A 16,771-nucleotide genomic window follows, 5' to 3' on the forward strand; every position below is an offset into this window, starting at 1 on the left:
GCCTGTGGTAAAATTGGTTTCATTAAATGTTGTTTTGCTTAAAGTTGCAAAACCTATTAACAATGTTAAATGAGGAATTATTATATTTTATTCTGTTATTTAGTATTTCTTGAAAACCTGACATCTGGACTGTTTAAAGAGCAGGCAGTGCCTTACTTTTCTGGAGGGGCACTAATCCTCTTCTCTTTTGTTCTGGAGGCCTTCCTTTTGGGCTTTTATCAGTATCTTTTATCAAATACTGTTCCAGTGCTGCTGTCTTTGATTATTTTAAAAAACAGCATTGATAGTGCTAGTGAATGTGTCTTACGAGACCAGCTGTAATGAGCATGTGTAAGTGAGTGTGTGTTTTGTATCCAACATGTGGTACAGGCTCTATATGTGGGATGAAATCAAAACACTGCTATTTTTATCTCATGTGGTCCTTTTAAAGTTACTCAATTAGGGAAGCTTTTCCTCTGCTTGACATTTCAGCTTATTCTCAGATAATACGCTGTCATTGGGTCACTTTAATTCACAAACTCAGTCTTGATTCAAGAATTAAAGGGTCCAGTCTGAAACAGTGAACAATGCTTCAATACACATTTAAAAACAGTGCATCTTCTCTCATTACTGCTGTCCAGCTATGGGTAGGGTAGGCTGCCCACATTAGGGGAAGGTTGTGTGGTGTTCTTTTGGTTTTTCTCTTCACTCACTGCGTTTCTTAACTCACTGTTTGGCACTGACCAGGGACAAAATTCAGAACAATGGGAAGGTAAGGAAATAGGGCAGGAAAATTCTTACGTGGCTGATGACTAGTAATGCTATGAGCTGGCTCCATGTTCCCTGGTCCTTTCAGATGTTTAAAGCTGATCTCTCTCTCTCTCTCTCCCTCTCTGTCTCTCTCTCTCTCTGTCTCTGTCTCTGTCTCTGTCTCTCTCTCTCTCTGTCTCTCTCTCTCTCTGTCTGTCTGTCTGTCTCTCTCTCTCTCTCTCTCTCTCTCTCTCTCTCTCTCTCTCTCGGTGGGTGTTGGGGGGTGTCTTTGGAGACTCCCCTGGACCCCTTCTGTAGTGTCTGCCCTGATAGATGATGGCTGGATGTTTCCCCAGCAGCTCCTGGGTTTCCTGTCGTCCACTTCACACATAGATTCTCACTGATACAGCCCTCTCTTCCTTCTTGGACTTCCTGTTGAGAAAATGATTAAAGCATCTTTAGGCTGGCCTTCTCCCTCATTGCCCACATCTGGGAAGCACTCTCACATTTCTTATTCCACCTTCAGATGTAGTGTAGTAACTTCCCAAAACAGTCACATCAGCTTTCTCATGTAAAAGTCAGGCATGCCATCCCCTACTTACATCCTCGCTCTTCTCCTGAGAGCAGGGTGCTCTGGAGCTGTCGTTCAGGCTCTATGAGTTGCCGGTTGAGTGAGAAAGAGGCATATACTTGTTTGCTGCGCAGAGATCACTTTTCTTCACATTTCTTCGTATAAAATCCTCTTCTGTGGCCCATACTATATTCCTTGCTCTTGCCAAGGGTCTCAGGAGTCTTGAAACTTGTTTTCAAGTACTTTCTCTGTAAATTCTGTTTCTGAGCACCTCTCTCACCTGCTGGTATCTCATAGCTGTCATATCTGAACATCAGTCAAAATCAAGACAAAAAAATTCAACATCTGGTTACTGCCACTTTGACCCGTGGGCCTGCTGTTTCTTTGCTGACATTATCTCTCCTCCATAAGCTCATACTCAGCCAAATCTCCTGATATAGATAGGAAGGTGTCTTCCATCTATGGCTCCTGTAAATGTGGGCGATCCCCCCAGCGTATTCGGTTTCCCAGGTGCTGTAGAAGTGGGGTTCATGGAGGAACCTATCCAAGCCCCGCTTATTCTGTCAGAAAATAAAAACTGCCCTGATTGAATGTATGGGCCTTTTTTTTACTTCCTATACCAATTAGAGGCACATTTAATACTTGCAGAATTTCCAAGAGCAAAGAATGATTTCTTCTTTTACAGAGATTTAACAAATGGGAATACATTTAAAAAGAAAAGACAACTAAGTATTAGTGAAATTTGTGAATTTAGGCTGTTATTAGAAACATAAGCTCTTGATTATTGTTCTTTATTTGGATACTATATTTGGTTATCCCAAAATAATTTTATCTTTGAAAACTAATTGGTTTTATTATTTATATCCAATATTTTTCAGACTAAAAGCATATTTATAGAATAACATATTTGATGCATTAATTTTATAACGAAAACTTCTCTTACTTGGGGGATCCTTTGATGACTAACAGCTATGATTAAGGTTTAAAAGCCACAGCTAAGTAGTAAATTTAGTATTTTTACAAGGAGGGAACTAACTAATAAGCACATGCCACTGGCCGGGCACTATTCTATTTATTTGTATATTCATTGTGATTTAATCCTTATAGAACATTATGACATAAATATAACCATCCCTGTTTTTATAGATGAAGAGACTCAGGCCAAGAGATTTAACCATTCAAGTTTACAGATGTAGCAAGTTATGAAATGGGGATTTGATCCATCTCTTTTGCTCTTATGTACTTTGGGTTCTGACACAAGGTTCTTTTGGGGGGGGGTATTTAACAAATGCCTTTCATGATGGAAGCAAAAAATACATGTGAAATAAATAAATATCCTTACAACATTTCTGTAAACTTGATAAATAAATTAGTTTTATTGTATTGGATAAAGTCTATTGTAATTGTAAGGATACATGCTGTATATATGATGCCAGATCACGCTGGGGGTTTTGAAAGGCATTGGATTGAACATTTGTATGTTCTTTCATCTGCATCTTATCATTTTTAAAGTTCTCACTCAAATTCTAAAGTCTCCACTGCCTAATCACATATAGTTAATATAATCTTGTGTATGAAGTATTTTATCCATTTTATTTATCCATTCTGCTTCTTATAATTTACCAATTGAAGAGTTCTTTGGAAGAGTTCAAGTCCTCTATTGGATGTTTATAAAATTAGTTTTCAATACTTCTTAAAGTGGAACTATTAAAACATAACTGTAGAAATATGGGAGTTATTGCTAAGGGGGATGCTAAATAGGAACATTAGCCAGTTCATTAGCAAATCAGCTCACTCAGCTTAGGTTCCTACAGATATTAATATTAATCATTTAGGTAAGCAAAGGGATATGAGAATGTGAAATAGACTTTTCTTTTTAGAATATCTCAGCGATCTTAAATTTTCAGTGATCTTAGAGACTGTTGTCTCTTGATTGCTGTCTGAATCAGTTCTTGCTCTGAAAATAGGAAATATTGTTTGTTTCATATGATGTGTTGGTGAACAACTTAGCTCTAAGAACTTTACCAATTCACTGGAACTCAGATGTACCAAAACCATACTGAAAGAAAGGTGAGCGAGACACCTGATTGTTTCCAAACCGTGGCCCCCTAGCAGCTCTGGTGTTAGAACAGACTTCTGTACATAGAACAGGAGTTTGATCATGTTTTGTTTTGTTTTTTCCTAATCAATCAGTCAATCCTTCTCTTTACTTTCTCTTCTCCTTCCTTGTCTTCCCTTTCCTTCTTTTCTCCTCCCCCTTTCTTCCGCTCCCTTTACAGAGAGAATGAACACTGAGTTTGATGTTTTCAATAAATATCCCTTTGGCTAGTGATGTGTTTGTATGACTGCAGCAGGCCCTTCTCATTAAACAGCCCCCTTAGATGGAGGGGAGGAAATATTAAAATGATAGATGAGGTCTCCTAGAAAGCCATTGTTAGTAATTTCATAAATAATGATGCTGCTGATATGACTTAGCAGGGAATGAAGCCAAAGGGCTGAAGACAATGTGACCCTGCAGCTAAAGGCTAATGAATTTTGAACACCAAATATTATTAAATGACTGAATTTGGCATTTCCAGTTGATGAAATCTTTACTTCTTACTTTATTTTTTGGGTTTAGAGATAATCTTTGATCAGCACTTTTATTTACAAAAAAAGTTTTATTAGGGAAAATATCAAATATATATAAAAATAGAATATTAAAATGTATATATTCAGCTTAGATTGTTATCCATTCATGGTCAATCTTGTGTTAAATAATCGAGCCTCTATTAATCCAAAGGTTTTAAAATGCATTTATTTGACTGAGTGTAAGCTTCTAAAAGTCAACCTTAAGGTGAAAATCATATTATTCAAACTACACTTAAAAGTGTGTTTTACTTCTTTGTTTAAGGTTGGGAAATCTGTAAAATCTGTCCCACATTCTTTCCTCATAGGACACTGATTCAAAAAGGAAATCAAAACAGAAATTACAAATTACCTAAGAATAAATGAAAACAAGAACTTTATGTCAAAGCTTGTGGATTACAATTAAAAATTAAATTTAGAAAAAATGGAGAGCCTTAAATGCTTTTATTTGCAGAAACCCTGCATTAATACTTGTGGCTTGCTTGCATTCCTTCCCAGTGGAACGCATGTGGTGTGGCAGTGTTGAAGGACTTCCAGCACTTGATCAGATTAGCACTGAGAGGTGTATTGGTAAGACCCTCAGAACACTGCCAGATCAGATCCCGGTTATCATTGTTAAGAACCCAGTAGAGCATATGTCTTCCATTTGGGGGTCATATGATACGGCAACGTATATCTTTAAACCTGGAGTCATCTTGGTAAGTTCACATTATGAAAGGCGTCTGGGATTGAGCTGAGTGAACATCGGTTTCCTATCTCCCATCTTATCCTCTTTCCAGACCTTCGCTGTCTAAATTGAATGCCAGGAAAAAATCGTCAGCATTTTACATTTAACCTTTTTTTTTCTTTTCTTTTCCCTCTTCAGCTAATACAGTGGAGTTTTCCTAAGTAAAAGGCAGATAGAATTTTTGACCTTTATTGTACCCAATAAATTCATCATTGCTCATTTCATCACTTGGTAACTCAAGCAGATCATTGAAATCTTTGTAATAATTCTTCACTTATAGAGAATTATTAGAGAATAAGATATGCATTATATATAATTTTTCCAGGTTACCCAAATTTAGTAAGTACCAATTTCTAAATATAATTTTGGATAGAAAACTAGATCACCCACCTTGTTACAATTGCAAATAAAAACAGTAAATATGTTTTGCATGAAGGTTTGATACCAATTCCTTTGAGGGAGTCTTATAAGCTTTAATTTAAGTACATGAGATTTAACATGTTTTAGCCATTCATGTGTTTTGCATATTTCTGAATATAGTTATAACCTAAAACATTAACAGTACTGGATAATGGAATTTCTGATTGGGCAGTTGTTACTATGATTTGGGTCTTACCTCCTGTTTTTAGAACCACCACCTTCTCCTGGTAGAAATCATGTACTTATTATAAAATAATTAAGATTCCCAAAAATGTACATTAGAATGAAGAAGACTAATAAACCAATCATCTAAATAATTGGATCTTGAAAACTTAATCCACAAATTACATAGAAATAGTTCTCTTAAAAAATGTAACATTTTTCTTACTGTCAGAACTTTATGAAAAATTAACTTATTACTCCACATTTAGAAGCTTTGTCAGCTAACATATTTCTATCCTGAATGTAACTTCTGCTCATAATCATGTAGTTTTTAGGAAATTTAATTTTCGTAAATCATGGATTTCAGGTTCGTGAAAGATACATGGTTTGTTTATAAGCACATTTGGAAAGTTTTGTAATTTTAGTCCTAAAGGATCTTTAGAAGTTGGCTAAACTGAAGCTATATAAGGCATCTGTTGGCTTGCTGTCTGCCTCCTAACTAAATTAACACCATCCAACAGAACTGGAACAATGAGAAAGAAAAATGGTGTAATAAGTTCAACATAATGGACACTTTAAAATAGGAAGCATCTTCAATAGGGATTCAATTACCTCATTCTGGATGCTATGGAGAGACTTTATCCGGTTCTTTTTCTGACTTGTTTTATAACTTCAGGTAATTTTTTTAACTTTTCCTTGCAGTATTTTCATTTTTTATAAAGGAAAGCTTATTATATCTGCTTACTTTCTGCAAGAATGGTGAGGTAATGAGAAATTTTCTTCCTAAAATTGAGTTTATTAAAAGATGCTCAGTATGGAAAAAATAAACTTTAATAAGAAGAATGAAAAAATAATAGTTAAAAAAATAGAAATGGGACATATGTCATAGAACAAAGGTCCAGTCTGTATTCCTAATCTTTTCAAACTTATAATAATATAGTTGCAGAACAATGTTTTAAAAAGCCCTCATTATCATGTTTTTTTTAAATAGATAGTTAGATAAAGTTATTGAAAGCACCAAGCTTAGAAACTTAACAGGTCACTTACAAAGTTTAGGGAGTTAAAACACTGGCATAACGAGAAATGAATTAAAGTTAATATTTTTCTATATATTTCTACCTCTTTTGATCTTTCTTTGTATTTTACTTCAAAAGAATATCTTTCAGTTTTTTTCATTCTATTCTCAGTATTTTGATTTCTCCATTACCAAGAACTTCACTAAAAAGTGGGGTTTTTGTTTGTTTGTTTGTTTGTTTGTTTTTGCCATCCAAGAGCTTACCGTGGCAAAGTTGACTTGAAAAGATAAGAAGATAGAAATTAATGCTTTCTCAATTTTCCTTATATATCTTTCAAAAATGTTAACTTTGTGACAAATTCCTTAACATAATTTTTTAACCTGTTTCAATGTATGAAACAGTTCGTTGCTTCCACCTCATTCTCCGCAGTTTGAGCAGGAGCCGTTTTTACCTTATAAGCACTTTCAGTTTCAGGGTCTTCGAAGGAGAAATTATGTTTTTGGTTTTTAAAGCCACCCGATACTGTGACTTTAGGACACTCCCACAGTGGCAGGGCTCCTTAGCATTCTCAGTTGCTCCCAGACGTGGGTCATTCTCACAAAGATGATGTGCTTCTCCTTCTTGGGGCTCAGACGTCCCAGGATCTGAATCACTATGGAATGATGTTGTTTATGGTCCAGAGGTAAGATCTGTCTTCGAATGTGAGAGGCCCTGGGTCCCCATTTTACAGATTAGGATTGCACAGGAATAAAAAAAATTGAGACTCTCAAACAATGACCAAAAGGTTATCAATTCAACATTAATGTTCATCGCTATTAACACCCAGTAGGTACTTAGCAGTCATTAAACTGGGTCATCAGGTAACCCTAGAGGGTTATTAGAATCTTGGGAATAAATAGAGTACTTATTAATTTAATTAATTAATCCCAACATCCTGGGATTTAATGGAGTGCTTATTAATTTAATTAATTAATAGAATCAAAATGGTTTTGTAGTCTTCCACCTAACCCTTCAATATTTGCTTAATAGAGTACGTATGTTTGTTATACCTAGCATACTCTTAAGTGGGTTTTGGAATTCTTTGGTGTTCTTGGTTTTTTTTTACATTCAAATTATTTACTAAGTTATTTTTTGATCTGTGGATAAAAACACTGCTAAATGATTTCAGTGTATTCCTTAATGATGTTCTTTCAGTCACCGGGTCTCTCTGTGAGAATTCTACCCAGCTGTCAGAGATGGCAGTGTAATTACAATAATTCTGTAATTTGCTTTTTAGAGCCTTGCAGACAGTCGGAGGAGGTTATGGAGCAAGTGTGCTTTTTCTGCCCCTGGTTCTAGTTCTCACATCCTCCCTCTTCCTTCCAGCCAACCCACACCCTCTTTGAAGAATCAGCAAATAAAATTTCTGACAACAACTGCTTCCTGTTTCCAAAAGAAGCAGTGAAGATTTCATGTTCTATGGGAATGAGTTGTTGAGGGGACTGATATATTTTAGTACATGGAGACACATAAAAGTGATTATTACTTTTCTATTTGTATTTTAGCTGTCACTTTTGTTGTGATTATCTAGGGATCTGCTAAAAATAATATAAGCCTTGAGAAAATTCTTTGTGATAGTAAATGAGATATATTTTCCCACCATTAGAACATTAGTTTGAACCAACCATATGAAATTTCTGTGTTTGTAGGTCACATATGGGCAATTTCATGTGATTCTAATACTTTTCTCTCAGTGACCCAGTGGCAGAGAGAGGTTGCTCATGCAGAAAATAACTTTGCATTTTAAAATATTGTACTTATTCTGTTTCTGGATAATATACAGGACCAGAAACTCCAGTGCTTAGTTGTATTTAATAAATTCAATTAAATAATTTACAGTATAATAAGTAAGTTTTCTAAAAAATGTTTTAAATTTCTAAAAAAAGTTTTCTTATATCTGTCCTGGAGTATGTCTTCAACTTCTTTATACTGATATTCTGTAGGAGACCCTGATAAAAAAGAGTGAACTCACTTAGCCAAGATTTTTGATGCTTGTTTCATCTCTGCAGAATTACAAATAGACTCTATGAAAACTGAAATATAGCTTCAAAACAGAGCTAAGAATAGCATCTTTTCTCCTGCTGTCATTTTTATTAATGCAGCAAATAGAAAGATCAGAGTGTCAGTCTATCTGACCTTGTACAAAGAAGTTAACCTATCCCAAAGTGCCTCATTTATAATCAAAAAGAAACTTAGTCACATATTGATTGTACTTTAGGAAAAGAAAGCATGAAAATTTCATACTTCTAACTATTCACTTAATAAATGCTTATTAATTTCCTATGCAAAGTTAGAGTTAATGACCTATAATCAGTTTTATGTACATCGGGATTTATTTTTTACTTGAAGTGATGAGGTTTCATAAGAAGTAGACAGACACTATTGAATGCTATTTATACTTTTACAAATGAGAGAATCAGTGTTAATAGCTAGGAACAGAGTTCATTTTTCCTATTTGAAATTAATCGATTTCTTTTAGTGCACAGGTACTGATTAATCAGAATAGATGTGATCAGTCAGAACAGATGGTATTGTAGCTGGATAGGGCCTTGGAGAGCCACTGTTGTGTTTTAAGTTGCTAGAAGATGATGGTGGATGGGGTGAGGGAGGGTTAAAGAGGGCATAGGGTGCTTCTCATGAGGAAGAATTTAAATAATAACTACCTGTATAGCCTTGCCACTACCTGCTAGTGGACCATCAACCCTGGTCTTAATGCAGATCATGTGATAAATTTAAAATGGTGAAAAGAAAGATGCTGCGAGAGCACCCAAAAGAGGTCCCTACTATAATCTTGTTGATAGGATGGGGCAGAGGCACGTGATCTTTTGGCGAAAGTCATCACGATTTGCTATATAAAAGGTGAGCAGGAGTACACTTGACAGAATGAGGGTGGGTGGGACCTTATGATACAGTGGGGAGCCATATGCTGTGTACAAGCAATTCACTGTTCCTGGCATAGAAATGGGAACTGGAGTGTAAGGAAATGAGGGCCGAGGCCAGGTTGTTCCAGGCTTGTATGCTAGACTGAGGTGCTTGGACTTTACCCTGAAGCACTGGGGAACCAGTGAAAGGTTTTAAGCAGAGGAATGATGTAAGATGCTTGTTATACAGAGATTTTCATGGCTGTGGGTTGGAAAGATTCGAGAAGGACAAGGCTGGACACAGGTTCACTAGTAGGGCTGTTGTCAGAACACTAGGGAGAAACCATTAGGATCTTAGGTGGCGTGAGAAAAGGTCAAGTTCAAGAAATATAGGGAAAATCGGAGTTCTTTGTGTTTGAATGACGTTGATTGTGCATAGATAATGAAGGAGAGGCAAGAGACAAGGACATTTCTGATTTGGACCTTGAGGTAGATGGTTGGCCACTACCTGGGATAGGAAATCACTAGGTAGGTAAGATTTGCCTTGATAAAGATGCTTACTTGGTTTGGACCACACTGAGCTGAGCCCTGTAATAGTTAACATAATATAAGTGTTTATTTCTCACACACATAGAACCAAAACGAGTATTCCTGACTGGCTAGCAGTTCTTCTCTGTGCAGTGATTTGGTGATTGATATTCCTTCCGTCCAGAAAGAGGAAGAACATGGAGCATTGTTCTTGGAAAGTATTACAGTCCAGCTCTGTTATATCACTTTCGCCCACTTTCCATTGGCCAGAAATTATTCATTTGGAAGGTTGGAAAATGTGGCCTCACTATGTGCCCAGGAACAAGTGGATGCAGTGTTGGGAACCAGCTAACAGAAGCTTTTGGATATTGACATGTGGAACTCAGAGCAAAGATCTGAGCTGCAAATGTGGCTTTAGGAATGATCAGAGACAGGGTAAGTTTATATCCTGAGAGTGCATGAAGTTACTCTTTGAGAACAAGTAAAGAAAAGAGCAGGGGGCCAAGGACAGAGCTTTTAAGTTGACGAGGACGCAAAGGTGACATGGAAATAGGATGTTAGGGAGGAGCCTGAAAGCGTTGAAGTATGAGGTGTTGTGCCGTGGAAGCCCAAGAGTAGAGTTTCAGGAGTTAGTGGAAAACAGCATAAAATGTAGTTAAAAGGTCCAAAAATGTACTAACATAAACACACATTTGTCTACTGAATCAAATGATTTAATATTAGAGACCTGATTGAGGACTCACTTCAAGGGCATGGTCAATGCAGAAACCAATTTCAGTGCATTGAGAAATCAACAGAAAAGAGCTACAGAGAGGGGGAAGTTAGAGAACCTGGAGGGAGAGGATAACTAATAAAACAAGGTCCCCGAGAGAACAGAAACAAAAGAGAAGTTAAAAATAAAATTTTGAGTTTATCCAACTGCCACATTTTTGACATGCTCTTTTTAGCCACATGATGATTGATAACCAATATTTGTTATAAGCAAGTTTGTTAACTTACCTAGCAATAGAGACTAAAATTATATTTTCAGTTCCATATTAGTTAATTTATATGATCATTTCACATGTCCTGGGAAATACAGTTACTCTTTGAAAAGAAAATCCCATTTTTCTTGGTGTTGAATACAAACTATAACGCAGAAAAAAGAAATATTCTGCTATAACTTTGCTATAACTTTACTAAGCTGAGGCAAATTGTACATATTTTATTTTCCCTATAAAGGGGAGTTATACTACCTGTCTCTGTATTTAAATGAATGTTGTTATCATGCTTCTTAGTGTCCCTTTCTCTTTATATAGGAGCATGTTTAGAAGCCCTTTCTTTTTCCTAAGGCATTTTTAATAATGGGGAGGTGAGACAGAAATCAAGAGGTTTACATTTGGATTGAGATAGATACTGAATGTTCTCCTGTTCAATATTGAGCAACAAACCCTAGTTTTATTAATAAATCACTCCACAGCTACCTTTCTCTTTTACTTCCAGCTTTAAAAATTGTTTCTATATATTATAAGTTATTTCTTGTTTAAGACCAGAATATTTAGAGGTAACATATCTGCAAATAAGCCATTATTTTTTATACACCAATGATACAGGTGACGGCAACAATGATTTTCGGTATGTTTTATATTTTATTTTAAATAGAACTTCACAGAACTGTTCAAAGATATTCATTTTACCTTTTTGTAAAACCCTTAAAATATCACTAAAGGTCATGTTTCAAACTTAAATTGCTGTTTCTTTGGGAATGCAATTTAATATTTGTACTTTGATGCACTGAGGTTTTTTAATGTTATTGCATTGTCAACAGACTTATTTTCTTCAAAATTATGGTAATTAAGAAATGGATCAAAGTACGTAGAATAAATATATTTAAAATAATGATTTTAGTTTCAATCTATTTTCTAGAAAAAAGCTAGATAATTATGTTCATCTTTTATTTCTGATTCCTATCTTGGTACCTGGTTTATAATAAACCCTGAATAAATATTTATGAATTCAAGACAATACTTGAGATAGTGTTTTTTTTTTTTCCTTTGAAAAGACATGTAACTGTCATGATAGAGCATACAGTATTTCTAGCTCACTTTTTTAAAAAAATATTCTTTCCATGCTTGATATCAGGGTCAGTCCTTAACTGCAAAAAGATGAGTTGGCTATGAAATGAGTATCCAGCAATCATCTCTCCATTATGCTAGCCAGAGTACATTGCTAAAGTTGCACCATTCAAGAAATGTATATTTGTTGATGAGGTTTTAAAGAAAGCCACACTTTCTGTCACCCTGACCCAGTGCTTCAATCATGTCCAGTGCTTCAATCATGCACAGAATCCTTTCTTCATTTTAGGCCTATTTTTTCCAAGTGTCACTTTCCCTCTTGTGATTTAAAGATATATTTTTAACTCCTTAACTCTCTGTTTTATCAACTTCTTGTTTGTTTGTTGACTAGGATGTTGGATTTAGAGGAGGGAGGTGAAGATGGAGGTAAGGTCAGTATCTCATCTCTGTAAAATGTCAAGCAGTGTGTTGGACATTTGGATAGAGGTGAATGACAGTGCCTAGCTCAGTATCTGGCATATAGCCACCTCCACATATCCCCTTCCCTCAAGGAATAGTAGTTAAACATCCCCTTAAGAGGCCTGCTGTGTTGTTCTGTAGCTGTACCAGTTGGTTTTAATTCCACACTGAATTCTGACACTTCTGTTGAAGTCATTATGTTAGTCATGCTGGCTGCTGTGACAAAACAGCCTCCCAATTTCAGTGGCTTAATGTTTTCTCCCCCCCACTCTTATTGAACAATGCAATGTAGTGCCAAGTTAAATGGGCTCTGTTACACGCAGTCATTTTAAGATCCAGACTGAAGGAAGCTCAGTTATTTTCCAAGGTCACCTTGGATGTCAGTGTCCAGTTTACAGAAAGCAAAAAAGGTTGAGGAATTGTATGTGAGAGGTTTTTATGGGCCAGAGCCTGGAAATCACAGGTATCACCTTGTTCTTTTCCATTGTCTGGCAGTTGGGCACGTGGCCACACCCAACTGCAGGAGAGAACTGGGAAATTACTAGTGGTTGGGTCCCCAGAGAGTGCCTGCTAAGCTGGGTTGAAGAACGGTGATGAAATTTTCACTTGTATCGGAGAATATGTCTTATGTAAGCCTGTTTTTTTTCCTGCCAGTATAGATAGAATGAATCGTTTTCCTGTAGTCATTGATTCAGTTTCAGAAGTCATTTGGGAATTGAAATGGAGGGAAACATTTTTTCTTTTTCCAATACAATGAACATACTGAAAATAATAGAAAAACCAAGTATTGGAAGGCTTTCAAGTTAACTTGCTAGAAACGCTTTCTATTAGGAGGTGCTGCCGTTCTCTTTCCCGTCTGGCAGACTGTTTCTGTGAACTGCCTCCTCTGTGAAATGCCCCGTCTCCTCGTTTCTTGCTGCCCCAGACACAGTTAGCACTTGCATCCTCAGTGTTTGAACACGTCGATGTTAGTTGAAGCTGTCTACACACTCATCCAAGCACTTATCATGCAAAACAAACCCCAAAAAAGACAAAAGGAAAGAAAAAAGTTGAAATTTATTGTGATAGAATTACTTACTGCATAGCACAAGGACACAGGGAAAAGGCTGTGCCTTGGGGATGAGAGAGAGGTGGGGTATGTTTTCTTTCAGAGGAAGGAAGTTTAGTCTAAGTCTCTAATTACTCGTGGATGCTTTCCCTCCCTCAGACAATAAGGTGTATGAGGAAAACAAGCGTGTTTTGATAATCTCTAACTCCAGCAACTAGTATAGCGCCAGACTCATACTAGACACTCAGTGAACTGAATTGACTGAAGGAAGATGTAAGTCAACAAATTTGTAAACTTTGTTTACTACACAATTTTCTATACATTATTTCATGCACTCCTCGCACCAGCTCTAAGATCGGGCAGATGCTCTTTTTCTGGTTGATAGATAGTGAACCCAAATTCGGAGAGATTTGTTGTTTTGCCAGTGTCACACAGTGGGTTAGTATAATAGATCTCAGGTATTCTGCACCTAATCTTGTGTATTTTTCCCTCTTGGAGACAAATATTTAAGTATGATAATATTGCTTTGAAATTTGTAGAGTGTGCTTTGAGGAGGAGACATCAGACGACTTGAATCTGTTTGAGTGATGAAGGCTGCTGATTTACACTGAGTCAAACAAGAATGGTCTTTTTAACAGAAACAAAGAAATTGTTCTTGAACCGTATTTTATAGCTTTTTATATTCCTGCCAGCACAGTATTTTGTACCCAGTAGGTGCTCTATAAATATTTCTTAAATAATTGACAGTGGTTTAAAATGTGTAATTCAGTGTCACTTAAATTGGGCAACCTTCCTCTTAGAGGCTTTCATAAGCTGTTACCTATAATCATTGTGTCACAGGGGACAAAACTTGTGGTATATTCTAATTCAAGGAATGCTTTTTTTTAATTCATGACAGTTTTAACAGATTAGCTTGGTTTCTGGTTTTCTTTGGCTTCGTCATTCTTCTAGCACTTACACCCTTTGAGTCTGCCCAAGGACACTCTCTGGGAGCTGAGACTGGCTGGGTATTCTTACCACAGAAGATTGACACATTGTAAAATGGATTTGCTTTAGTGTCTAGATGCTTTAAAATCTCAAACTTCCTTAGTATTGGAGTTTATGATGGACATTTATTGCTTCCATCTTTGTCTTATCCATATTTCATAACATAAGGCATCAGTGTTGTCTACAGAAATATTATGACCCTGGTAACTTAGTAAAATTGCAGCTGACTAAGGATGAAGGCATGGCTTAGAGAAGTATAAAATTACACACTTCCACACAGATACTCCAATTCACTTCAAACTTATATGCCTAAAGACAGACTCATTTCGTACCTTCCACTCATTTCCTGTTCCCCGCCGTCTCACTCGTTGCCAGCTGCTGCCCATCTTACGTAGTGGCCGGCTCCAAACCATGAAAGCATCCTGACTACTTGTTCCTTTCGTTTATACTATACATCTAATTCATATTCATGCTGTGTTGCATTGACCTCTAAAATTGGGGGATTCGAAACTGCTTTACTCCTAAAGCCAGGTGTGAGTACATTGCCTAATCTCCTTAGTTATGAAATTATGGGAAAGGAGCCAGGAGTCCTGTATGAGTTTACTGTCAAATCAGCAATTAGACTTAGATTAAAAAATAAATAAAAGTTTAAGGGGGTTTTCAATGTTAGAAGATATTTTTCTTCAAGATACTTGAATAAAAATTTATTTCATGATCTCTTGAACCACTTTTTATAATACTCTGAACCAAGAGACCGAATAGACAGTGGGAATTATTCAGAGTGTGGCACGTAGAAGCTGGTTGGTAAATGTTTAATAAATGAGGACATGGACAGCTGAACAAAAATAGAATGGTGAAAGGATCCTAAACTCTGCTCCTGTTTTCTTTTTTTGTTTAACAGGAATATATCTTTCATTTTGTTTTGGCTTGTTTCTCTAAGAGCAAGATAAATGTCAAGTTTCAGAAAGACAGACCCACCTTTAATATTAATCATTACTAAGGAAACACCATTAGTGTCTCAGCCTACTACCTAATGGCATTTAATTTACAGGAAGTCCAAGAGTACCTTGGAAAGGGTCTGTAATTGAAGACTCAGTGGTGCTGATTATATGTTTAAAAAGGAAGAAATGAATGTCAGGGGCATGTGGATTTCAATCTCATCTTACTACAATAATGTGCCAGGATTCTGGAAAGGTTCTTAAGATTTTTCTTATCTACCGGTTGTCATATCTTTAAGGTATCATCAACAAAATAATGTGAACCACACTTAATAAAAGTGACATCACAGTGTTTAGCCTGAACTTATCCTTTAACCATAGAATAATAGAAGAGCAGAATATTAAGGTTGTAAACCTTCATTTACTAAGCAATGAAGGTCAGTGATTTTGTTTTTCTCTCACTAATCATTCCAGTGGCTTATTCTTATAAGTTAATTTTGTTCTACTTCATACTAAAGAAGTGAAAGACAGAGAATTACTTATTTTCTGCTTCTGTTTTGCAGGGGAAGATGGTGAAAGGAATGGGAGGTGCGATGGATCTAGTATCCAGTGCCAAAACCAAGGTGGTGGTCACCATGGAGCATTCTGCCAAGGTAACGTGTGCTGCTTTTAGAAAGTCACAGTATGCCAAAGTCCTGTGCACCGGGTCATGCGGCCAAGGCCTTGATTGTTTTCTCTGGCTTCTTTAAGTTGAGAGCATTTATATGTTGAGAGAAAGGTTACATAAAAGCAGTTATTTATTATCATTTGGCTAAATGGTTGTTTACTTTGAGTGAAGCCAACCTCAGGGCATTCTTTGATTATTTGCCTTGAGCACACATTAAAAATAAAAGCTATAATGTCTTCAAAAGCAGTGACAAGGTGTCCAGGCACATGTGTTGATTCAGGTTTAAAGATGATTAGAGTCACTGCTAGCAGTGTGAAAATGAAAAACACAACAGAATATTGGTGTTTAACAAAAGTTATTTTCAAATGGACAATATGGCCTCTTACCAAGGCTGTGAGGAGCCATTTTGAGAAGGTGTTGGAAAATTGTGGGCTGGGTGATAGTAAGCACCCCTATTCTGAAAAGTATTATACTTTGACTTGAATAAATCCTCAAATATTACTGAGTGCCTGTTATGTGCCAGGCACTGCTAGGATTTGGCAGTGACCAAAACGGAGCTTACATTTGATGATGACGATGATGACGAGGATAGCTTCCACTTATTGAGCTTACCGAGTGCCAAAATCGCACTAAACACTTGTGTTGGGATGTACAAGCATATGAACTTGATCATATGTATCTTTCGTGGTTTCAGAGACAGACTTTCACACAGGTTAAGTAACTTGCCTGAGGTCACATAACTAGAGGAACTGAGATGAGATCTGGGGGTCTCTGACTCTGAAGCCCAGTCTGTAACTACAAAGCTATCTCTATTACTTTCTTCCTTGTTCCCAACTCGGTGTCTTTGAACCAGCTGAGCTTAATTGCCTTCCTGACCTGAATCCACATGAATCTGATGATTGAAAAGTTGATCTTGCTTGGGTGGTACCCTTTTCAT

At 36.5% G+C, this 16,771-nt stretch overlaps 1 protein-coding gene across 2 annotated transcripts in view; it reads left to right on the top strand.

Moving 5' to 3' along the window:
* OXCT1 (3-oxoacid CoA-transferase 1) overlaps positions 1-16,771 on the top strand; it is a 121,099-nt gene that overhangs the window by 80,358 nt on the left and 23,970 nt on the right. For both annotated transcript variants that reach the window (XM_081053959.1, XM_081053958.1), the window contains exon 14: positions 15,731-15,820. In XM_081053959.1, coding sequence (XP_080910085.1) covers positions 15,731-15,820 — 90 coding nt within the window. The remainder of the gene's footprint in view (positions 1-15,730; positions 15,821-16,771) is intronic.

The sequence above is a fragment of the Rhinolophus hipposideros genome, assembly GCF_964194185.1.
Source record: "Rhinolophus hipposideros genome assembly, chromosome: 7".
In the NCBI taxonomy this organism is placed as follows: domain Eukaryota; kingdom Metazoa; phylum Chordata; class Mammalia; order Chiroptera; family Rhinolophidae; genus Rhinolophus; species Rhinolophus hipposideros.